We start from the raw sequence: 26458 nt of genomic DNA on the forward strand, positions 1-26458 counted from the left end.
TCCTATCATTGTAAATAATTACATTGACCGGTGATTATTAATAATTTAACCTTAGTACCGATAACTGGAAAGGTTGGGAACATGTTAAATATCAAAAACCATAGAAATAGCTTAGGTTTCGAACATTACAAATGAAATTGAAAAACTAGGTTAGGATGGAACATTTTAAATCAAATCAAAAACAAATGAACAAGTGAAAATGTCTGTATTTAAAAAATTTGAATTTGAACAAACTTGTTAATAAGTATTGAGTTTTTTTATTACTTTTACCACCGACAGTAGTGAATTAATAAAAACGACAAAAAGTGATGGATCTCAAATTTTATATTCACATTTATCAAATAACGACGTAATTATTATTAAAATTATAGAAATACGTTACAGATCACGTCAAAGAGAAAAATATAAGCGAAATACCAGATTTGCTAGTTTAACACTAAGATTTCATAATCGTACCACGATGACCTTGTATACTTGTCGCAGGCACATTGTATAAGCCGCCGCATTTCAAAACGGCCCGATAACAGCTTACTTACTCTTCTCTTTTGTCGGTTTCGTAACAATTGGTTTTTTCCGCGGGCGAGTTATCAGCCCGCCGCACAACCCCCATACTGCTGGAGGACCACACCCTACTTTGGTCAGCGAGCCCATCGGGCTCAGCTAACAGCTAGACGTAATGTAATACGGCGGATTATAGAATATGACTGCGACATACTTATTAGCTCTCTACATCTCTTATACGCTTTTACTGACACATTTCGGAAAAGGTAAAGAAAAAGCACGAGTATGGAATAGCCCACTTCCTGAACGCAATATGCCACTTTTTGAGCAACTATATTAAAAATACAATTTCTTTAGCATTGTAGGTGTTATCTATATATATAAAAGAAAGTTGTGTTAGTTACACCATTTATAACTCAAGAACGGCTGAATCGATTTGACTGAAAATTGGTGGGCAGGTAGCTTAGAACCAGGAATAGGACATAGGATAATTTTTACCCCATTTTCAATTTTTTTTTTATTCCGCGCGGACGGAGTCGCGGGTAAAAGCTAGTTTATAATAAATTGACAATGTTTGTTTTAATATACAAAAACGCTGTTACATAATTTTTAAACACTTAAGCTAAGAGTTTCTAAGTAAGTAGTTTCATATTCTTTATATGTTTTTCCATCGACTGTTCTGTTAATGGAGATATATTTTTTAAGATCGTTATCGCTCCAGAACTTTAAATTATCCAGTCCTATATCCAAAGTTTTAATGCTTTGTTGTAATGTTAATTGGTTGTGCGCCATTTGCTTTTTCATTTTATCAACTCTTTGTGCTTCTTCTTCGGTTATTGATTTTATATCTGTAAAAAGGAAAAAGGTTTTTTGATAAATAGAGTTTAATTGTATGGGAGTTCAATAAAATTAGTAACAAACTTTAATTATTATTAAATTAGTAATAAATATTAATGTTTAAGGTTAAATATAATTTAATATAAGCAAACCAGGGATATTAATATTTTATAAAATAAAATTCTCGTGTCACAGTGTTCATTCCCGTACTCCTCCGAAACGTCTTGACCGATTCTCATGAAATTTTGTGAGCATATTCAGTAGGTCTGAGAATCGGCTAACATCTATTTTTCATACCCCCCCCCCCATTTTTTAACTGCGCGCGGACGGAGTCGCGGGCGACAGCTAGTATTTTATAAAACTATGAGATCACGATAATTATTAAGCCAGAAATATTTTATACATATTTTTTATTAGGGAACCGAACTTTTAAATACATCTTTTTAATATATTTTAGTGGTTAAGTTAACTAGACTTAAGTTAACCAACTAGACTGGTACAATTAAAAAAAAAATAACTCACCTATAGAAACATTCTTTACTCTAACACCATTATTTTGTCTAACAAGAGCTTCAAGTGTACACTTCATGTCAATTTCTTCAAGCAACTGACGCAAAGTGTTAAGACCAGTGGATGGAGGTAGAAGGGAACAGGACATGTCTTCTATTAACCATTGTGATTGCAGCTGACTGATCAATGCTTGTATAGTTTCAAATATCCAGATTTTCTCACCACTGAAAAATATATAATCTTATGTCTTAACTAGCTGTCGTCCGCGACTCCGTCCGTGGGGAATTGAAAAAAACTTAGCAGCCTATATGTTCTACGTACATACCAAATTTCAGGGGGATCCGTTTAAGTGTTCTGGAGATACGTAATAACATTTATCCATCCATCCATGAATTTAAACATTCGCATTTATAATTAGTACGATATATCTTACATAATCTTACTAATATTATAAATGCGAAAGTTTAGTCCAGAACAGCTAAATAGGTTTCAATGAAATTCGGCATGGATATAGAACATAGTTTGGGAAAACAAATAGACTACATATTGTTTTCTTTTTAATTCAGCGCGGACGAAGTCGCTGTCAAAAGCTAGTTATCTATGTAGGTTTGAATCCAACATGGTGGCCATTGTAATATATCGTAATTCAATTACTTTGTCAAAAATTATTTAACAAAGTGAAGTGATATGTATACATATTAATAAAATTGCAGTGTCTGGATATAATGAAAAAAAAAAACATATACATGTGATGTATTTACTGTTTCTGATAAAGAAAAACCAAATTTTTAAAATTGTGGTCTGTAATTTTGTCTGAACGGCTGGACCGGACTTGGACTGGAAGGTAGCTGATGTATCGAGCATATTATTTATTAATTTTTTTTAATTCTGCACTTACAAAGTAATGGACGACTGCTAGTTGTAAAATAATAAAAATAACGATAATAATAATATCTAATGTTTAGTTATAACTTACCTTTCTAAAACAAGTTTCCTGTTCATTTCCAATTTAAATTTGTTCAAATAAATTTTTAATTCATCAACAAATCTTGGATCATTACCTATATAGAAAAAAAAATTAAAAAATGTAGAATGGTTTTTAGGTGATTAATAACAAGAATTATATTTTTTTTTTTACAAAAATGAGGCACAGACGTAGAACATAGTCTGGAAGAACAATAGGCTACTCACTAAGTTTTATTAATTTTATTACGGAATCGCGGGCGAAATCTAGTTATATATATAAAATGATTTTAGAATTTTTTTAAGGACAGTTCTGTTACAGTTTTCGTAATTAGATAGATATACTTACCAACGTCACTGAATGAGGTTTCTGACATATCCATATCTAGGCTTAGATCTTGTTTTGATCTGCGCCTCTCCCGTCTTTCTTCATAATATTGACGAAGTGTAGATAGTTGCTCTTTAGGGAAATCTAGTTGTATTCCTGTATAAAAAAAATCAAAATTAAAAAAATATATATAAGCATTTTATCTTAGTATATTTACATAGGCCTGACTGAAAAAAGAATTGAAATTCTTGTTTTGAGTTGAAGAGTTTGGGTCATTTTTCAAGTACAGTCAAAACCGTTTATGGCGACATCGTTTAGAACAACATACCGGTTAAATTGACCAAAATCAAAGGTCCTGGCTGAATGTTATTACATATCTTTCCTATTAATACCTGTCACCGGTTGTTACAACCATCGGTTTTTACGACTCAATATGAGTAGTCCCTTCGATGTCGTTATAACAGATTTTGACTGTAATTATATCACGAAAAAAGAAACTTTAAAACTTTAGAAGATTAATTTAGAAAACTTCTTTGTAAGTATTCGCCTACAAGTTCGTATTTCTATGTATTATTTACCTTTATTAACATAATTTTCATGTGCGGGCAAATCTTTTCTCAGATTATTGAAAACATTGAGCAGACATTCTCTAGTGTTGTGTATCTTCCGTTCCATCATAGACAGGGAACCAATCAAACACATCAATTCATCTCGTTTTGTCTCCTAGAAGTATAAAAAGGTTTTTTGTGTAAGTTAGACGTATGTTTCATTACTTACAATAGGCACCCAGCGATGGTAAGTTAAAAAAAAAATTTGGGGGAAGTATATCCCATTCTTTCGTAATATTATGTAAGGAGAAAAAGTAAATTTTGTTGATCTGTTTCTATATGTATGAAGTAAATTTATTTTTACTATTCATCCTCTATTTTATTAGAATACTAGCTTTTACCCGCGACTCCGTCCGCGCGGAATAAAAAAAAATATAAAACGGGGTAAAAATTATCCTATGTCCGTTTCCTGGTTTTAAGCTACCTGCCCACCAATTTTCAGTCAAATAAATTCAGCCGTTCTTGAGTTATAAATAGTGTAACTAACACGACTTTCTTTTATATATATAGATTATGGAAAAAACTAGAATTAAGCCATCACCTCACTCATCAGATGAAATTCAGTATTGGAGCCATATCATCTATGAGGTCAAGGTTTCATCTGTTAAAACAAGCTACATTATTATGCTTAAGAGGTTCAGTGGCTCAGGGGTTAAGCACTTGACTTGCAATCTGCAGGTCCTGGGTTCAATTCCGGCCATGTACCAATATGTTTTTCGATTTACATATGTACAATTATCCGACGTTCTTACGGTGAAGGAAAACATCGTGATGCTGCACATATCTGAGAAGAAATTCAAAGATATGTATGAAGTCAACCCGCACTTGGCCAGAGTGGTTGACTTAAACCTAAGTTACCCATAACTTAGGGTAGGCTCCGAGCCCTACAATGAGGTCATATAGTGAGCTGATGATGACAATATTATGCCAAAAATGTAGAGCGAAGTTCAGTATACAGTTAACTTATTATATAACTTACAATAGATTTATCAATAACTGCTATCTGTTGTATTGGTTTTTGTGAGTCAATTACTTCATCATTAGTTTGGAATATTCCACTCTTCGTATTCAACTCTTGCAATAACACTTTTAACGCATTCACTTTGGCTTCCGATTGTTCTTTCTCACATTTCAATACCAGAAGCTCACAATTCTCTCCGGTGAGGCAGTCCTGGAATTTTTTTAAACATCTATTAATATATTTATACTTATATTAGCTGCAGCCCGCGACTCCGTACGCGAGGAATTTAAAAAAACCATTACCATTTAAAACAGGGATCTTCAAACTATTTTGGACAAAGACCCCCTTTTCCAAAATTAACCGTTTCCACATACCAAAACATGGCCAAATTATCTACTTTTAAGATCTATTATACATTCTGACTTAGGTCAATAGAAGAAGACAGAGTTAGAATTAGCAATGTTTTAAGTTCAATATCGACCCCTTTGGGAATCCCTTTTAAAATATTAGTAAGATAAAGAGTAAAATATTATTCTTAGTATATTGAAATTAATTAATGACAAGTGATTTTAATTACAAAAAAAAGAAAGTAACTGAAGACAAGAAAAAAAGAATATTTCGTATCTCTAAATCTCTTGATAGTATTTTTTTTCTTTGTTAATTAAAAGGAATATTATCTTTAAATGTAACTACATTATTAAATAAATAAATACATACGTTTAATTGTGAGACGGCATTAGTTAATCTAGATTGTATATTATCAAAGTGCAATCTGTTCTTCATAACTTCTAATGCAAGTGTGCAATGCAGGCTGGCCGTGTGTGTTATCACTGACTGGGGGGTGACACTGGAATATATTAAGTGTACAGTAGGTGAAAATTATTTTATCACTGACGAAACATTAATACATACAGTAAATAAAATTTAAGTTTTTGTATTGTATTGTAATAACAAAAAAAAATCAATTAAAATCGCAAACATTATTTATTTACGTTGATGAAAACGTAAATCTAATTTTTGAATTTCATTGGTAGGTAACTGATGTGTTCATATTATATTATAGGCTACAGCCAGACCAGAAATATAAAAACCCTCGCCATATTTGAAAAAAAATATGCGACTAATTTCTTTGTGCACATTTAAAAAAACAAAGAAAGTGACTGAAGCGTCCAAAGGCTGGATAATTTTATATCCATGTTAAGATTATACTTTTTTTCTATTCCGCTCTGGCAAAGTTGCGGATCGTCGCTAGTACATAAATATTTTGTTATGTTAGTTTTTTTTGCAGCGATTGAAGAATAGGTAATATTATTTAACATTTGTTTAGGAGTATTTATATCAAAGAATTATTAATGTACTAGCTGTTGCTCGCGACTCCGTCCGCACGGAATTAAAAAAATAAAATAATTTAGAACATATGTGCCTCAAAAACTATGTTCTACATCTATGCCAAATTTCACCGAGATCCATGAAGCCATTCTAAAGATACCTTATAACAAACATACATCCATACATATAAACATTCACATCTTACTAATATTATAAATGTGAATGTTTAGATGGATGGATGGGTGTTTGTTTGAAGGTATATCCGGAACCATTCAACAGATCTTAATGAAATTTGGCACAGATGTAGAACATAGTCTGGAAGAACACATAAGGCTACTTATTAAGTTTTTTTTTTTATAATTCCGCGCAGACGACAGATAGTTTATAATATTAGTAAGACGTTAATAAACATAGTTACAGAACATGTTACCGTATATCGCGATCACTAGATCTAGTTTCAATTTTGGCTGCGGCTATGGCATTAGCTAACGCAGCGCGTCGCTCGCGCAGCTGCGCCCACACCGCCGCGCCACAGTACATCAGAGATGACACCTCGTCTTCTGAAAATATTATACTCTAGTTGGAACAGATCTCATTTAAAAATCTAATTTTTGCTACTAAATGCTGAGAAGAATGTCCTTATTTTATTCTTGTTAATTGGCAAAAAATTAATGGTTTAAAAATTAATGATGAATAGAAAATTTAAGGTTTAATGGTAATAGTGAATGCTGAAGGAAAACATCGTGATGTAATGCACATATCTGCAAAGAAATTCAAGGATATGTGTGATGTCAACCCGCACTGGGCCATGTTTGACTATGGCCTAGTCACCCCTAACTTAGGGTAGGCTCTGGTGCCCTCAGTGGGGATGTATAGTGAGCTGATGATGATGAAGATGAATAATAATGGTCATGTTTTAAGTTGGAACCATTACCAAAGGGCGAGAGTTCAATAGCGCCCTCTTTTTTACCATGACTTTGCGGAGGGGGGAGGTTTACTAGGGTTACTTGAGACTACGTAATTCGCAGACCTATAGCGCCACTTACTGTCCAGTGCTCTACCTTTACGTCAGATAACTTAGTTTATTGATACTGTGGCAAAATTTAGGAATAGATGGATGAGATGGGACATTTCTTTAGTTATATTTGGGATTATATAGGTACTGTACAATTTCCAGAACTCCTGGAACAGCGCATATTTTGTACCAAGTTGGGATATCTATTTAGTTCATCCAAACCAGCTCACCAAATAACACAATCCTTTTATATTGCCGGGGATCTCAGAGAGCTGTGATACTTAATTATTTGACAGTCCTAATTTTAGTCTCCTTTCCCTTCCCACCATTTTCTTCTATGGGAAAAGAAGGGAAATATTCGCTTTCTGTGAATCCCCTTCTCAGTCGATTAAGGTTATTTGCAATTATGGATGTCTACAGGCAGTATATCGCTATTTCGGCGAATCCAGGTGACCACTTGCTCGCTTGGTACCTTTTGATATAAAAACTCACCTATATCAGTACATTCACTCTGAGTAGACACAACTGAAGAGCAGGCAGCAGGGTTCGCGATGGAGGCCAGGGAGAGAGAGGCCACATTCGACACCTGAGACCCCCGACGGTGCAGTACTGCTAGACATTTGTCTACCTTAGTCTGAAAATACAACAGTTGATTTGAAATCTCAAAAATTAAACACCAATACCCTTAAGGTTAAAGTTTTAGACATTCAATCATGTGATTCTGAGTTAAATTTCTTCATATTCTACCATAGGCTGAGTTTAGTTGGAATTATTACAAAACATTAGTAAATCTAAAATACGATACTAATATTTTAGATTAAAAAAAAAATCTATTTTACTCTTTCGTAATGATGCTGAGCATAATAATCAAATGCCACCTCAATCTTGTATGGTATTGTACTAGCAAGGGCATAGTAAAATAGTATATAAAAATAAATAAACAGTTATATAACCAACCTGAACATCACCATCATCTTTGACATGGCACAAAGAATTTGCAATTGTTGCTGTCTCCTCGAAGTTATCTTTCTTAGATTTCAAATCTTCTATAACATGCTGGAGAAGACACACTCTACGCTGGAGATCTTGTATCTTTTGAAATGATATATTACGTTGTGACACTAAAAGTAAAAAACCCTAAATATTAATTAAAGTGAAACAACATTCAATATTGTTTTCATTCTAACAGTTTATAATATATATTATATTAGCTGTCGCCCATGACTCTGTCTGCGTGGAATTATAAAAAAAACGCAATAAGTAGCCTATGTGTTCTTCCAGACTATGTTCTACATCTCTGTCAAATGTCATCGAGATTTGTTAAGCCGTTCCGGAGATACCTTCAAACATCCATCCATATAAACATTCGCATTTATAATATTAATAAAATTTTCAGAGTATGCAAAGGATGCCAATTTGTTTCATCAGTGGAAACCTGCACTATCATATACAGTAAATATATTTCAGGTGAAATATCAGTATGAAAAATTTCAATGCGTCTGGTTTTAAAAATACAGGATCTATGGAAATAAAGTCATACTTCTTGTTTCAATTTTATCCATAAGTTGTTGCAACGTATCCTGTGATTGTTTCAATCTGTTCTCTGCATCGCACACATTGTTCTGTAAGGCTTTGTGTTCCCGCCAAACTGATAGTTGCTCCGGTACCACTACTTTTGTATTTTGCTGGAAATCATAAGGTTTTATAATTTTATTATACTATTCTTATAATATAAACTGAGTAATTTTTGTAGTAGAATTGCTGTGATGCTACAAAAAAAATATTTTTAAATAATCTAACAGCAGATGCAGATTACAATGAAATCGCCTCACACTAATTAATACAAAATAACATTTATATATGACAGAATTGAATACGAACCTGATTAAATGCGTTGCTATTTTTACATATATTTATATCATTGTAGAACACCTGTAATCTCTTTTCTTTTATTGTTTTCTTAGGAAAAACATGTTCCATTAAACTCCGCCATACCATATAATATTGGCCTCTGCATATTCTGAAATCCATTTTTTATATTTATGACCATTTACCTTTCTTAATTTTTTTTTTCTGAAAATATAGTTCGAAATATACTTACAAAGAAATTTTTTCTGTACTAAGAAACTCTGTTGGACATCCCATACCCAACATCCATTCTGTAAATTTTTGAGGCACTTCATCGCTACACAATTTTTCTTCAGTCATTTTATGTTAATCAGTATACAAAAGAGTTTTAGTACACAAAATATTGTATGTAACGAATAAAATAATCATAACAAATTCACTTTCAAATACTATAGACAATTCAACTGACAAACAAATTCCAAAGACAACAAAAATGTTGCTTCAATTCACTTTTTGTTTAGATTCATCAAGACGCGTTTTAGGGTGTGTTCCGATATGCACTGCGACCACTGTAAAGTGTGACGTCAATTCAGTATACTGTGAAGCCGTTCCTTTATAGCCAGTTGTACTGGTTACGAGTTAAAACGGAACGCAATCTCGTATACTGTCAGCCGCATTTTTTGACGCGACATTCAAATGAGTGTATTCAAGTTTTCTAGTACATTAAAAAAAACTGTTTTGGAGTACTGTCAAATTAAAAATATTTTAATTAGTATTAATTATAAATTGAATTTATAATGTAATAAAAATAAGTACTTTTTCATAAAAAAGAATATGTTTTTCATTATCAACACAGTCTAATAAGGTTAATTTTTGCAATTCTTCCATTGTTTTATTTATTAATCCAAACTAATTACAGAACTTTAACATTTCTGATTAAACTGTAGTTTTGTTTATAAGATGTGAGGCACTCGGGTGGTTTTGACTGATCACGTGATCAAAGTACTGCGAGTACCTTACCTCGAAAACGCCAGTGCTCACAGTAGAATATGGCGGCGATTTATGACGTCATATATTTCCCTAGGGTACTGCGGCAGTGTACTGGCAGTCCATAACGGAACGAATTTTTCTACAGTGATACCACTGTGCAGTGCTCGCAGTGTATATCGGAACATACCCTTAGAATCACAACATGACGTCAACAAAAACATCGTCACATCACATGACAGTGACAATGACATATGATATTTCTCCAATCGATGTCGATGTAGGTTAATTTACAAACAGGAATTATTTTATTTCTGCGAAAATGTTCGATTGAAAGAGTTATTTTTCAAGATTAACAATGTTAGGAAATCTTAAAGAGTTTATCTCAGTTGTACAAGATGGCTTAAGTTCGCATAACAATTTACGTCAAACATTACAAGAAGTTCACAAAGTGACCAATATTTTTAAAGATAAACAAAAAGTTGCAAATGAAAGCAAAGTTAATTACGGTGCTGGAGGGGAAATACTGGAAAAGTATCAAAACGATTGGGTTGACATCCATGCAAACGCGGAGCAAAATGCTAAAGCAGCAGATGAAGTCGATAAACTTATTAAAGAACTACATATCATAACAAACACACGAGTAAAAAGTTATAAAGATTTTTCTCAAGCTTTATCTCAATTACCAGCAGTAACAGCTTCTGTAGCACAATGTGCAGATGGGTTGCGAAACCTAAAAATACTATTACATGATGTTGAAGAACAAATGGTAAAATTCGAGGATATAATGGAAAGAAGAAAAATGGAGAAATGGAAATTAGACCATCACTACCAACTTACTCTTTACAAAGAGAAAAAAATGGGTATAAAGCTTGATTTTTGTGAAGTTGACACTATATAATTTATTACCAAACCTAATTCCTGTATCATTTTTAGTTTATTTTATCTTATTTGGAGATTTCTTATTAGTCAATATGATTCAGCTTCAACAAAACGTGTTGCACTAATGAGCCAGATTGACCGGTGAAATACATAACCACATTTTGTTTGACAAATGTGTATGCAGGAGGCCCACTTTTCATCCTCTTCTTCCTACCCATTTCTTAGAAGGAAGGGATTTCTTTTTCATTTCTTATAACATTGGGAACATTCCCTCAATCAAATATAGGCAACATATCTGCAAATGCAGTTGTCTATGGGCAATGGTCAAATGGTAAAAAAAAATCATGATGTAGCATGATATATCAAATTTTCACTTTGCTCTGATGTATATAAATCTACTTTTTAAAGCTATGATCAGTTATATCATTAAATTAATGATGATAATTGAATACTTTTCAGCTGAGTTAGAAGAAATTAGGTCAAAGTTAGCTAAAGAGAACTCTGAACAAAATATGGAAAGGGAAAGAAAGCAGCTAGCTGAACTACAAGCTAAAAGGGAAAATAGTGCAATTGCATTCCAGAAAGATATGGCCAAATATCTCTCCAGTGGCAGTGTGCCTTCGAGTAAGTTTGAAAAATCTATATCCTAGAATACATATATTTTAGATGCCCATAATATATTCAGATCAATGTTTGTTATCACGCCACTCCAGAATTCCTGAACAGATCTTAATGGAATACATTCTAGACTATAATTGACAGCTAGTGTTGTTCTATAAGTTTCTTGAGGTGCCGAGAGTATGAATACCTCTGAAGACATTTTATAAGATGGTGCACAAGATAGAATAGTCATGAATTATATGTAATGTTGTCATGCTACAAAATATAACTTGTTATTTTTTTCGATATTCCAGAGTTGCCATCTTCTCCAAAGATTACCCTTGAACAAATCCAGCTTGAAGATGACAAAACAGATTTAGAAAAGTTTTTGGACAGTTGACTTAATTTTGTAATTTTTAATGTATGGTGATATGGCAGAGCTTTTGTAATATATAAGAATTAATATATATAATACTATATTCCAAAGTTGCATTAAAGTTATTGTTTTAGAGGTTGTTTTTTTATTGTTTATAAAACTAAACTTGAAATAATAACCTGCATGTAATATTGCATATAAAAATTTATTTTGGTTAACACCTAAGGAATTTATCTTCATACATCTCTTTGTATGAATTGCAATCCTTTATCTTACTCATATGTTAATAAATGCAAAAATACAAAACTGTATATACAAATCAATTATGACTAGTAAAACAACCACATTGCTCAAACAACCTCACCGGGTTTAATTACAGCCTTGGGCTGGCCTCGACATAGTTCGATACACATTTGCTTTCGTTTGGATCTCACAAAACTCGACGCAACAAAATCATATAAAAAATTACAAAGGCGGAAGACGCTTACGAAATCTAAAGCACAGTTTCCTCACATAATTCTATTATAAATAGTAGACTATGATTTCATATTGTCATCAAACATTCAAGGTGTGTTTTGTTTAAACTAGGCTTTCCTCATAATAGGATTCAAATCTCCTCCACCATGGGCGGACATTTTCACTTTACCGGTAACACGGTTCTTAATACACGGGCCAGCATCTTTGATAGAACCACTTGCTTCTTCCATGTCCTCATCGGAAGAAAAATCTGACGCGCAGACAGTTAAATGTCTTTTCTTCGGTGGCATTACGTGTAAGGTCCATCTTAGTGGACCCTTGTGGCTCCCCTTATGGTTAGGCTTAGCTTCGTAATCTGTATCGGACGCGGCCCGCTGCCAATCTCCTTTAAAACTCCGCGAATTCTTATTGGATCTGTAGCTTTCCTTTTTTTCCCCCCTCGGGGGGTTGTGGAAGTTTTTTAAATTGATAGAAGTGTTGGTATGACTTTTGGTGTTAAGATCGGGAAAATTTTGTGAGTATATGACAACACTATCAACGGAAGCGTCTTTATGAAATTTTGACATCTGCTTTCTAGATTTCTGAGTTGTCTCTGGTATTGTGGGATTGCTAGGGGTGCGTTTTTCTGTTGAATTACCACTACTACAACTTGTATTACTATTGCTCGTGCTGTATTGTTCGACCGCTTGCTTTTCCAATTCTCGAAATTTCGTGTCTATGCTCTCATCAGACGCTTTGTACTGTTCCAACGCTTCCTTTTCAAGTTCCTCAAATTTTACTTCGACGTTAGGTGGTCGTATCCTCGTTGGTAGAACAACTTTAGGATTCAGTTTGATAAGACCCGGCGTAACCAGTTTTTGTGATAATCTGACGCAACCTGTCGGAGTTATAGTGATGGGTGACGGTGCACTCATGCTCAACACAGTGCTGTATAGTCGTTTTTTCCTCAACCCACTGTCTAAAGCGGCCGCACTTGTAGACGGAGCTTGACCATCGTTAACAATTTTTTCTTTAGGTTTAACATTTTCCAATTTTTCTACAGCATTGTCTGTAGTCGATAGCGATTCTTTAACTTGTTGTCTTGGGGATGTTTTTTCATTTACATCTTTAGTTTCTTCTTTTTCCGCGTTATCAGAATTAACTTTAACTGTTTTGGAATTGATATTGGTTGTATCTGGAACGTTAAGACTTTGAGGTAGTTGTAAGCGATTGTCTTCTCTCGAGGGATGATCCCTGGGCCACCAGATTCCGTACCGTCGGTCAGGACAACGTAATGGTCTTTGTCCAGTTGGAACGTACCGGCTTACATTTGTACCTCGATACATCGGGCACCGAGCTGCATTTGCTCGCATGATAGCTTGAACACTGGCTGATAGTCTTCCCAAAGCCCGTTGACATTCTGTCATGTGAGGAGGTCTTGGCGTGTCAAACTGAAACTAATGGATTAATAGCTAAATACACATATTAACCGTACACGCAAATCTTGTAGATTTGCCCTCAAAAATCTCTAACGTCCCAGCGATATTTAAAAAGCAATACAGAAACTTTTTGGTCATGGTAATCTAGTTTGCAAAGATTGAAAAAAAAAAACTCGAAATCAGAAATAGCGAGTGCACTCTTACTTTGCAAGCAGGATCACAGCAGAGCTGAGCCGGTGCGTCAAGGCAGTATGAAGGGGGCGCGGAGAAGCCGGCCAGGCGACGCGGCTGCCTGCGTCGCGCGCGCATCTTGCGCGATGGCGGTGGCGGGCTGGGGGCGCGGGGCGGCTGCCGACCGAGTCCCGCCGTATCCCAGAGGGCGCGCACACTACGAATACGAGCCTCTAATGTTGCCTCTTCACCCGCGGCTGCTGCCGCCCCACTGGAGCCCCAGCGCTCGCTAGCTGCCGATCGGTGCCCGTTAATTTTTACGTATCTTTTCAAAAAAACTATTACATTTAAAAAGATTATAGCGTCATCTAGGATTAAGACCTATTAAACAGAAAATTATTATCACAAATCTTAACCCTAAGCTCATAATATTGCTTTTTGTCACTTTTGTGTTTGATTCCAAAATCACATTGACTGAGATATTCGTTTCTAATGTGATCATTAATTGAAAAATAACGAGGCTACTGATCAGAATATATATATTATACACTAGGGGTCGGCAAAGGCTAGATGAAAAGTCGAAACTCAAACCACGATTAAAAATATCTTTCTCATTTATAATTTTATCTCGGTAAAAAGTCCTTGCCGACACCCGGCTGTATTATGCAGTTTTTCCAGAAACGTAGAAATTGTTGAATTTATAATATTTGTTTGTGTATATACTTGTGTCACTAATATGAAATGGAAACGGTATGTATGATGGAACGGTATGTATCAGAACGCACAAATCGTCCTCAATGGGCATCCTGTACTGTCTTCGGCGTCGGGGCAGCATAATACGATCAGCAGGATCGTCCATTAGTTTCCGGAACCAATAATCCACCTGATTATATAAATAAAATTGTGTTATTAATGGTAGTAGATAAAGGTATAGTAAGAAGAATGTGAAATAAAGTGAACCTATTTAAAGAACCAGAATCTTCCCCGTCTTTTTGCGCGCGGAAATTAATTAGCATAGACAAAACAAAACATAGACCCTGAATACAGAGCTTCTTTATTAAAGTACCAGAGTAAATACAGTAGGTATCTAAGTTTACGAAACGTTGTCTTTATATTTCAAACATGAAAGTATAAGAAATATAAATATGAGTTAAATTGGAATAATCAAAAAGCCGTATGATAATTATGATAAAAAGGGTAGAAATAAGAATTTTTCACCTCTGGTAACATCCAGCATTCTGTTAAATCCGAATTTTCACATCCTTGACCGCTATAGCCGCGTCCAGATATTTTGTCATTTGTGAACTTGTAACAATTTTCTCTAGAAATAAAAAACTATTGTCACGGTCAAACATAAAACTAAAGCACGTTGGTTTTCGTTGACGAAGCACCTGTACAAAAATATGTTGTCTCTTCAAACAGAATGAGCCTTCTCATGATAATAAATGTTATTGTTTTTCTTGTTTTTTGTACATGTGTTTCGGTAGTCAAAACTTATGGTAAATCGTAGATTTATAAATGTATTAACCTGACTTCGTCATAATAGAAGTTCCCATAATGTTGGGCCAACCTTGACTCTGGTATTACATCTTTGACGCTTCTTCGGGAACAGTTTCCCTTTTCAGGACTTGGAGTAGTATGTGAGTCTAAAATAAGTTTAATAGTAAATTAATATCGTTCGGAGTCATAAAAAAAAACTTTTTTTAATTTCTAGTCTGACCTGTAAGTTCGCATTGATTATGTGGTAAAACGTGTGAAGACTCTACCGCTGTTTCTTGAAGAACTTGCGAAACACGACAATGTTGTGCCCAAAGGCGCTGTAATAATTTATCATTATTTTCAATTAGATCGATACACTTATATTGAATTTATCACACGACGCATAAAAATGTTCCTGTTGTCACGGTCATCATGTACTGTCTTTTAGTATACCCAAATTGTCCAGGACAAGCCTTGCGACAGTGCAAATAATAAATTACTCTTGTTCGAGTTAAATTTCTTTGTTTCCGCTCTAGCCAAATAAAGCGGTGGAAAAAACCTTCCTTAAATACGAAACGTTATCTTTACTTAAATATAGCAGTTATATTTTAAAAAGCCTTTGGTTGAAATAAGGCTGACCTGGTTTGCTATGATAAAGTCATCAGGGGGCTCCGTGGCCCATGTGAGATCCGCACAAAGGGCGATATGTGCCCAAGCAGATGAGTAGCGATCCACCTCGAAGTTCATTCAATGTGACATCTCACTCATACAATTAATTATCTTTAGAATAAGAAACGAACTAATATAATAGTCACTAAATTTTAAGAGAAAAACTAACGGTAAAATTGTAAATATAAATAACGACAATTTGAAAGACATTAGTGGTTAAATCTACAATAACAAAATTTTCCTCTTTTTTGATAGGTACATGATGTACATTTTTTTCTTAAAATTTAAATCTCTTTTCGAATTTCATGCCAACTGAACAAATTAAACGTCATCACGATGGTCCGGATTTCGACTACAGAACTACTTCATAAGTTAGAAATTAAAAGAAGAGATTTACCAGTATATTTCAAATTCAAATTTTTAAGAAATTTGAATGACATCTTTTAAAATACGAAACCTTCACCACAGCATATCTTGCCAATCACATTAGTTTTAATTAGCGTATAGTAACTGACTGTATAACATTACATGCTCCCTAAAGATATGGGAATCTCAGTAGAGATATTTTGGTATGTGAAGTGTATTTTTGTTTCCAAAGTTTTAAAGTAATTTAACACTTGAAAAATCATATTTCGGAAGGCTTCGAGTACGTTTTTTTCTTCATAACAACATGGACACAAGTAAAGTTTATTTTAATTTTATTACTTCCCAATTTCTGTTCCTCAAACCTACTAAATTCTACCGATATTTTGTATTTAATGTAGATGGTTTTTATCTTTTAAAGTCTCTCTTTTAGGCATTTCCAAAGTAACTATTCTAACTGATTAGAACTGTATATTTCACCCAGCAAATAAGTTTTTAAGAGCGGTAAAATAGTTAGTTTAATATTAAGAATTTAATTTATAAACTGGTCACACTGTCACAAATAAACTCCGATTGCGATTGGGCGGCAATCTACAAATGTCAAAAGTTACGATTAATTCTTACTTCACAATGGCTTAAACTTCAAATTCAGACAGCGTTTCGCTCATCGCAGCGCACGCACCATTTTAATAGGAATTAAAACGGCAGTCTCGTTTAGCAGTTATTTGCGCAGGTGGTGCTCTTCTGCACTTCTCTCTTGTTATGATACGCATGCGCGATGATGGAATTTTAGTGAAATATACATTGAAAGTTGTAATGATTTCATTCATAATTTAAAAAAAAAAATTAAAAATTATTGCGAACTTATAAAACAACTTAAGCTTTTTTAAAGAAAAAAGTGTTTTAAGTGTAGACGCTATGAACGTTTGTCTAATATGTGGGAATAAATGAATAAAAAATCGATCTAAAACGACATAATATCCTTCGCTTTCTTTTAACGATATCTTTTTGTTGTTAATTTTGCAACAAGTGTAAGCAGCGTAACTGTTGGTGCGTTGGGAACTGGTTTTGTGGGGACCGTTTGGTTTTTTGTGCTGTATTTATATATTTGTTTATGTGGTGTAGTTGATTCTCAAGTGACTGTGCACGATGAGTCTGTGATGCTCTGGTGGTGTGCTGGAGTCTTCAAGTGACAACATTTCAACTCATGGTAAGATATTTACAGCATTGTTTTAGAAATAGGCAAAACAAGTTTGTGTAAATAAGATCTGTCTACTGTACTATGAAAACCTATTCATCTACTATGTTCTATTTGTTATATTCTTATTACCAAAATAATTATAAAATGTATCCAAGAGATATGGATCTAGGCTAAAATTTCACAGAAAAACATTGTGTACAAAATTAAAATGCATTAGTTACTTTGTAAATTATTATAAAGCTAATTTTATAACAGAGGATATATTAATGAGTTCTTTAACAATAAATAATTAACTAATTACCTTGCCTTTAAATTCTAAAGAAAAACACATTAAGGTGCTATTTTTTGCTAATTGTTATGAAATATGTACTTTAAAATGATTTCTGTAATATTCCTTTTCTATGAATTAAGATATATTTATTAAGTACTAGCTTATACCCGCGACTTCGTCCGCGCGGAATAAAAAAAATGCACACAAGATAAAAAAAGTTCCTATGTCCGTCTCCTAGTTCTAAGCTACCTCCCCATAAGTTTTCAGCTAAAACAATTCGACCGATCTTGAGTTATAAATAGTGTAACTAACATGACTTTCTTTTATATATATAGATTTAACTGTTGATTAAATTATTTTATGTTATAAAAAAGTAGATTTCCATGGCCTGCTTGGATCATTCTGATACTAGACAAGTTTATTATAAACTTCTATCAGAAAAGGGTTTTTTTTTATAAGAGAAGGGGGCAAACGAGCAGCGGGAACACCAAGTTAGTGTTAATGTTAAAGTGAAAAAAACAATAGAAAGCTCATCCATTGAGATTTAGCTTATAGTGTACTGTAGGAACTTAACTCTTTTCACTTTGCCTAATAAGAAAAAGCACACCTTTTATTTCATTTACTATCTTCTCTATCACATTTAGTGCGGCTAAAATTTTCAGGTTTTAACCTGTGAATCATGTGACATGACATTCCGGTGACAAATCTCATATCAATATATTTTTTAAGGCTTTACAGATTAATGTGAACTATATCATGTCTTTGACACTGAATGTTTAACAATTTTTACAAGCTGTTTTATAGAAAAAGCTGGCAATCTAAAGAAATCTATATTTTTTATTATTTAAAACATCATGCAAAGGACAATACCTTTGGAACACACTTGTAGATTATGCGGAGTGGTTGTTCTAGTATCTATTTATTTACCCACAAATATATGTAATTCACTTCCATAACACTATTTTGAAAATCTTACCAACGTGGAAAAAGGTTTGTGTTAACATATTGTAATGAACACCAATCATAGTCTTCATCTCCCTACTCTTCCTATCCAACACACTAATCCAGTGATTATCAAACTTATTTCTTTCACCGCCCCCTTTGAAAATCAATTATATTTCAGAGCTCCCTAATTTTTATTCAGCCCTAAAACTTAATAACCACAATTTCATTACTTTAATTATTTTCAATGGCCCCCATTTTTGGGCCCCTTATCGCCCCCTCCTAGGTTTCAAACGCCCCCAAGGGTGCGTTATCACCCACTTTGGGAAACACTGCACTTATCTGACTAATGTTATAAATTCGTTTGAAGGTATCTTCAGAATGGATCTCGTTGAAATTTGGCATAGATATAGAACAATGTCTGGAAGAATACATAGGCTACCATTTAAGTATATTTTTATTCTGCTCTGATGAAGTTGCTGGCGACACCTAGTGTGTGATAAATAGTGTGCCTATTGGGAGCTAAAAAGTCCAATCTTGGTTAGAATACTTTTTCTTTCGAGCTTTATATCCTGGTATGTAATGTCCACATTTAGACCCAATATACTGTAAAAATAAATCAAAATTTAAATATCGACTACCATTAGAAAGTTCTAGGCCTTAAGCATCGGGATTCTCTAGCATTGCTCTACCAAAAGTCCCGAAACAATATTAATAAACCGCCCAAGTGCAGGCCTTGACCTGAATTTCATACAGCGCCTTCGTGCCGTAGGTATACGGCGAAGAATTCGCGTAGATACTAACAGTTTTTCTTTTGTTTTATAAAGTTGTGTACTAGAAACAGCTGTGGGCTGTGGTGATTTAACACGGTAACCGTCGGTTTTCACTGTTGAATCATAAAAAAAAACCTATTTCATCTCTATTAAAAAAAACTGACGTTAAAGTCGGGGCGGATATTAAACGACTGTCTCTTGTGGTAATGTTTTCGCCCTTGTATGTAAATTCCATAGTGATCGCCGGTAGTCTAAAATGAACCTATTTACTAGATCATACAATGTCTTTTATTCTCCGGTGTATAGGAGAAGTCAGTCGGGTTTTATGGATTTTCAAATGATTTTCCAAATTATTACGTTCTATACATAGCTGAAATAGATAGTTGAAAATGTAACTTGCGTAAAATATATCTGCACAATACTATGACGTAATTTGCACCCGTAATTTCAACCCGGCCGACCTTGGCCCACTTGGATGCCCCAGTCAGCATCCTTCGCTGCTGGGAACGGGAACGTATGAAATATATTTATAATATTTCTGCAGGGAAATCCTGCGAGTTTCATTCATGAGAAAATGTTAGAGAGAATGTTGTCTTTGGTTATTTGTTATATCACTTACTGACGAACTATTTACATTAAAGAGAATGTATGTATCCGAATGAATGTGTAGTGCAAACTCTCGGTTATGTCGAATAATGTAGTGATTCACGAGGAGGTTGCGCTTCCTTTAATTTTCAGATTAGGAAAAATATTTAGTGTGTGTTTAATTTCATTGTTACAAGTTTTTGTAGTCAATTTATACTTATAAAAATACATATTTGTCATCTACATATTACGTCTCGAACTCGAACTCCTTTTGATGATGGTTGAAAGGGTGAATGAGCTAAGCTCTTTGGTATGGGTAGAATTACGGAATATTTGCTGGGTAGGTAAGTTAGTTACCGGCGTTAGGGTGGTGTGTAGGGTAGTGCGAAGTGCTAAGAGCGCTGAGCAGAAAGGCGCCATGGAATTACATAGTTTCACGTTACTCTGTTAATGCCCCTATCCCCAAAGGTATGGTAAAAGGTGGCGTCGTAGAAATCTCGCACAGGACGCTGGTGGCGTTAAACTGCCTTTGGATAATGTAAAAGGGTCGAGGTATGTTCTGTGTGTTATATGGGGTTTTGCAACCTACAAATAAAGAAAAATATTTTTTTCTAGGCCTTAGTAAATACCTATTAATTAAATAACTGAAATGTTCAACAGTATATGAATTAATTTCGAGGTAATTAAAAAAATTACTGGCCGCTTGCCGCCGACCGTTTTACCTGCTCTACCATAAAAAACAATTTGCAACTTCCGTTATCTTTATAAATATAATTGGTAGTTATTGTTGTGTAAGCACGCGTTCCGTCTATGACCTAGTTCTGAGTCGTAATATTACATTACGATGCAGACCTGCCAGTTTTAGCTGCACTCATTAGCAACGAACGCTGTAAAAATGCAAACGTTGACGAGAATTACTATTTCATCACGTTGTGTGTATGAGTGTTATAATTATCTATAACTAGCTGTTGCCCGCAACTCCGTCCGCGCGTAATTAAAAAAAAACTTCATAAGTAGCCTACGTGTTCTCCAGACTATGTTCGACATCTGTGCCAAATTTCATCAAGATCCGTTGAGCCGTTCCGGAGACACCTTCAAACAAACATACATCCATATAAACTTTCGCATTTATAATATTAGTAAGACTAGCTTAAAAAGCGACCGAGCTTTTTTGAATTAGGTATCAGCAATCGAATTTGTGTAATTACTGTTATAAATATATATAGATTGGAATTGGATGAAATTTTGAAACATACATACATTACATCTGGAAAAGCGTCTAAGCTACTCTTTTTTATATGTACACTAGCTGTTGCCTGCGGAGTCGCACGCTAAATAAAAGAAAAAAAGTTAATTAAGTAGCCTAAGTGCTATTTCAGGTTAATCTATGCCTATTCCAAATTCCATCTTGATTGGTTAAGCCGTTCTGGAGATACTTTTGTTATCAAACCTCCATCCATCCATGCATTCATCCAATCTTACGCGTTTACTATAATAAGATTACGCGTTTATAATAATTGGTAAGATGGACGAATTCATGAAAATATCTAGTAAGCATTATAAATTGTTGATGTCTCGACTCACAAACTCACAAGCAGGAATTCAAACGAACACCGCGATTCTTTACAGCTTTATTTATTTACGGAACCCTCGTAAATCACATTGAATGTTTTGAAATGATCTCTTCGTGGTATTTTTTTAATCTTATTTACATTTCCGATGGCCGCCACTCGAGGCGACAGACTGAGTCCTCGAGGGATGAGTTGTACAAATAATGTCACCGAAACCCGTTGTAAATATACTGGTTGTTTTTACAGTGGTTTGTAACAAACTGAAGAGGAGTTTGTTACGCAGAAATAGATAAACTTCGATAAAGAAATGTTAATGTTTAGAACATTATTTTTGTTAGTTGGCCAGTTCGGATTGAATGACTTCGCACATCTGTTTGAATTTCTGATATGTGCTCTATATGCTCTAGTATCTATAATGCTGATGAGTATCAGCTCACTAGAGCATTTAGAAGCTACTGTTACTCTTTATTCGAAAAATACTAAATAAATAAGAACTATACCTCGAATAACAAACTTTACGTAGAAGAGAATAAAAATAGCCTACCTTTTCATACAGAATTTCTATGAGATGTCTGAATGTAAAAAAAAATTACGTGCGTACACCGAGCATTGAAAACTGGCAGTAGGTAGTGCTGGCAAGACGGCAAAGAAAATGTATGAATGAATACGGACGGGGCACAATAGCGATCAGTCCCTTGTCCTGAATACTGCTCATACGCCAATCCAGAAAGTGCATTCAAATAAACTGCTATGTCGTATAACCCGACTAAAGTACACGAATAATATAATTTAAACTTGATTGACAACTTCAACCAAATTATTGATCCTAGAAACGAGTACGCAAAGATTTTTAAATATCAACACTAAGATGAGAATGCGTGAGAACCTGTTCACGCAGAAATTGTTTACTTCAAAATTTATATCCTTTTAAAATGTTTGGATACACAAAGATTTCAAAAAGATTAATATAAAGAGGGTGCGTGAATTCTGTACATGAAGTAGAAGTTAGACAAAAATAGACTTTAATCCTCAAAAAGGGTTAAATGTGTGAAATGTTATTTTTTCGAATGTGTTATTACTACTCAAATAGAGAAATGAAGTAGCAATTAACAACTAGTCTTCACAAATAATATAAAGAGAAAAGATTTGCAGGTTTTTTATTCTTTATGTTTGTTACGAATAAACACAAAAACTACTTGGCAGATTACAAACATTCTATTACCATTGACGTGGCTATCTTACTAATATTATAAATGCGAATCTTTATATGGATGGATGTTTGTTTGAAGGTATCTCCGGAACGGTTCAACGGATCTTGATGAAATTTTGCACAGATGTAGAACATAGTCTGTAAGAACACATAGGCTACTTAGTAAGTTTTTTTTTAATTCCGCGCGGATAGAGTCGCGGGCGACAGCTAGTGTTAAATATTGTTAAAAAAAGGAAATATTCACCGATACGAAGCCGAGACAGTCGTGAAGAAAATCGAAAGATGTTACGTATTAATTAGTATGAGTCAATTCAAAAAATGGTTGCATTATGGCTACAAAGTGTTTTTGTTTAATGTACGGGAAATGAGCTTGTACACAAATCCGGAGAAATGTACAGTTCTGGAAGTTTTTTATGATGACAGCTTTCCGGTAATAAGCAATACATGCCCGTAGATCATAATGCACAATGCCGAGAGAGTTTCTTTCCCATAACCTACTAAATTCTGCAACATTAGATCGGTACAGTCGCAATATAAACCTGTTTTGTAACAATTACTGATGATTTTTTTTCTTTTGTTTTAAATACATACAATGTAGAATTTATAGTTTAACAAATACGATAAGGCTTATGAAAATTATTTGAAAATATATCGTATGTAAAATCGATGTTTTTACGTGTCTGTGTCAGTTACAAGTGTCATTTTCTGATGTTTTAAGTAAGTTTAGCATACATTAATAGATTTTAATTTAATAACTCTTTTGTCTGTCGCCTGCGACTCAATCCGTGCGGATTAAAAAAAAAACTTAAGTAGCCTATGCGTTCTTCCAGATTATGTTTTACATTATGTATTATTAAAGTCATGCTACAGTGAATCCAACACCGTTTTCTTAAAACCTTCATTGTAAGTAATGAAAAACTAGTAGCGACTATTTATGTTCATATTAATTTAAAAATAATAGAATTATTATTCTAAAATATTTTTTTGAATAATAAAATAGTAAAGCTTATTCAGTTTATGTTTGTGATTGTACAAAACTTTGTATGAATGGCAGTTTAATCGAGCGCCTTTCACATACATTAGACATAGTCAATAGCCATTTTCTAAAGCAGTTATCGATTCCTTTAAACTGTAATAAATTCAATCGTAAAGTTCCACGACTTTTGACCGACGAAACACCTCTATTGTTATCTCTGGTTTTTCAAACAGCAGGTGACATTTGTTGCTCAAGTGTTTCGGGAGTGGAAACTCACCGTACGGGTTTATTCACACAGACCAAGCAGAGCAGATTTTATCGTATATAAAATTAAGCTTTATCTTTTATATAAAATTCGCGTGTCACAATGTTAGTTACCGTACTCCTCCGAAACGGCTTGAACGATTTCTATGAAATTTTGTGAGCATATTGAGTAGGTCTGAGAATCGGCCAACATCTATTTTTCATACCCCTATTAAGTTTTTTTTAATTGCGCGCGGATGGAGTCGCGGGCGACAGCTAGTGATATTATAAATTTATAAAAAGAGTTTCAAAGTTAAATTAAATCTTGTTTCAAATAAAGTTCAATTTTATTTGCGGTAAAAAATCTGCTCCGCACTGGTCAGTCTGACCGGACCCTAAGATTTTGAGAATAAGGCTAAAGCGTAGTTTAATATGTCTTGTAAAATCTTTACACACGACCTTGATTTTAAAGAGTGTCATGTCAAACTGATTCGTGTTCTTCGTCTGGTAAACGATTGTTTAGTATAAATCCTAGGAAAATATGAATAATCGTTGGTTACAGAGATCAGCCCTGTATAAAGCATATTGCTATCTCTGTTTTGTCAAATATATTAAGAGGGATGACGATATTTTTAAACAGGGATTTCCGTCTCAGAAACCAACGATTAGTTGGTAACATATAAACGAAATGTTCTCGTAATTTTCTTGTCTTGTATGTCGACATTATAATGCAAGTGAATAATTTAATTTTAAGCGATTTAAGGAAGCGATCAACTTTTTCTATTTTTTTTGAGTTTGTCCTTGTTTAGAAAAAAAATAATTGTGTTTCTTTTTCATTGTCAATTGGTTTAACGAAAAAACCCTTCATTAAAAACATTTTAATGTAAAAAAACCTTTTTAACAAGAAAAATTTAGTAAGTCTTAAAGTGTGTTACTAATAATTTTAAAAATACCATCATCTGACGAAAAGGTCACATTTCTAAATCGTTTTACTCTCTTAGGTTGTCGGAAGTCTCAATGGAATGCGTGCACAAAATTAAAAATTGGTGGTTGGGTGAAAAAATTTAATAATTTTCATTTATAATCGTGTTTAATTAATTCATTAATGTACACAATAAAGTACATTAATTGTTCAATAAAGACATATATGTAAACTGATCTGACTGTATTTAATAACCATCAACGTGAAGGTTCCCGGAGTGAGTTACATGTACTCCTAGTACTACGTATCTATTGTAATATGTATGATTTCATTTTTATATAACCTCATACAGAAACAAATAGCTGTCTCAGTTTTGTTAGAAAGATTGAGAGAGATTATAATAATATGAATTTAGTAGCTGTCGCCCGCGACTCCGTCTACGCGCATTAAAAAAACTTAAATAGTAGCTTGTGTTCTACCAGGCTATGCTGGACTATGAGATGTCGACCTCTAAGCCAAATATCATAGAGATCTGTTATGTCGTTTTGGAGAAACCTTCTAATAAACATCCATCCATCCATAGTAAGATTGTGACTTGAACTATATTAAATCTATGTTTTAAAGGTCTTTTAAAGATTCCAATTAACAGAAATTGTTTTGCATTGTATTGTAACTAGTTGTTTTTATTGGAACGAAGTTCCTTATCTCGCGTTGTGAAAGGGGGCTAGACGGAAAAAATTCTTACGAAAAGTTGTCACGACACTTTTTGCTATAGTAAGCTATTGTAAGCTGTGCGGCGTCGCATGTTTCTCTGTCTGTCTCTCTCTCTCTTATAGAAAGCAAGTCAGATATTTTCATTTCTATTTCGCAATGAACAGTGTGGTGTCGCGACTAAAAAAAAAAATTTTTTTTATTACAATTCCTTCACTAATTAATCGAAAGGAACTTCGTTCCATCCGGGTGTCCCTTGACACCTCTCAAGATTTTTTTATTTCGAGATTAAATCTCCTACGTAATATATGACTATACATAAAACGCTGTACACACCGCGCACAAAGAACTATTTTTAAAATCATGTTGATACTTTACATCCTTATTTTTAATATTACATTTTGTGTTCGCTAAAACATTGAGACAATGGCGTATTCTTTGTCGGTTTAGGCGTTATGAATTCTAAATTTTCTTTGTCTCTCCATATAAAAATATTTCAATGCCTGCCAAGGATGTAATAATTTAGAGCTCCGTGCTTATCGGGTCTTAATGTTTATGTCACGTGAACAACTGTATTATTATATCTCATGTTTGTTTCGGGTTCATTTAATTTTACATTTATCAACGGAATTATAACCTGTTTAAATGTTATAAATGCGAAAGTTGGTATGGTTAGTACTTTTTTTGTCGAATGGATGTATTAAATTGGTAATAATTTGTCTGATCGTTAA

The 26458-nt window shown here is 33.9% G+C and overlaps 4 protein-coding genes across 4 annotated transcripts in view; 2 read left to right on the plus strand and 2 right to left on the minus strand.

Moving 5' to 3' along the window:
* Window positions 1-1075: 1075 nt before the first annotated feature.
* LOC106714641 lies at window positions 1076-9344 on the minus strand. The gene is made up of 13 exons (XM_045684365.1): window positions 9154-9344; window positions 8934-9072; window positions 8593-8737; window positions 8010-8173; window positions 7545-7686; window positions 6468-6597; window positions 5426-5555; window positions 4727-4918; window positions 3718-3862; window positions 3161-3295; window positions 2825-2909; window positions 1861-2072; window positions 1076-1349 (listed from the first exon to the last, which is right to left on the minus strand). Exons 1-13 carry the CDS (start codon window positions 9258-9260, stop codon window positions 1111-1113), a joined length of 1965 nt encoding a protein of 654 aa, XP_045540321.1. The 5' UTR covers window positions 9261-9344; the 3' UTR covers window positions 1076-1110.
* A 788-nt stretch (window positions 9345-10132) lies between these two features.
* On the plus strand, window positions 10133-11804 carry LOC106715054 (dysbindin). The gene is made up of 3 exons (XM_014508258.2): window positions 10133-10750; window positions 11229-11393; window positions 11684-11804. Exons 1-3 carry the CDS (start codon window positions 10246-10248, stop codon window positions 11767-11769), a joined length of 756 nt encoding a protein of 251 aa, XP_014363744.2. The 5' UTR covers window positions 10133-10245; the 3' UTR covers window positions 11770-11804.
* Window positions 11805-12114: 310 nt separating this feature from the next.
* LOC106715074 lies at window positions 12115-16166 on the minus strand. Its single transcript, XM_014508289.2, has 7 exons — window positions 15930-16166; window positions 15532-15628; window positions 15340-15457; window positions 15030-15132; window positions 14597-14694; window positions 13845-14100; window positions 12115-13658 (listed from the first exon to the last, which is right to left on the minus strand). The coding sequence occupies exons 1-7, from the start codon at window positions 16035-16037 to the stop codon at window positions 12330-12332; spliced, it is 2109 nt and encodes a 702-aa protein (XP_014363775.2). The 5' UTR covers window positions 16038-16166; the 3' UTR covers window positions 12115-12329.
* Window positions 16167-16990: 824 nt separating this feature from the next.
* Window positions 16991-26458, plus strand: part of LOC106714652 — a 43098-nt gene continuing 33630 nt past the window's right edge. Inside the window, exon 1 of the mRNA XM_045684469.1 lies at window positions 16991-17532. The gene's annotated coding sequence lies outside the window, so the exon portion shown is untranslated. The remainder of the gene's footprint in view (window positions 17533-26458) is intronic.

This window comes from Papilio machaon, chromosome 26 (assembly GCF_912999745.1).
Source record: "Papilio machaon chromosome 26, ilPapMach1.1, whole genome shotgun sequence".
Classification (NCBI taxonomy): domain Eukaryota; kingdom Metazoa; phylum Arthropoda; class Insecta; order Lepidoptera; family Papilionidae; genus Papilio; species Papilio machaon.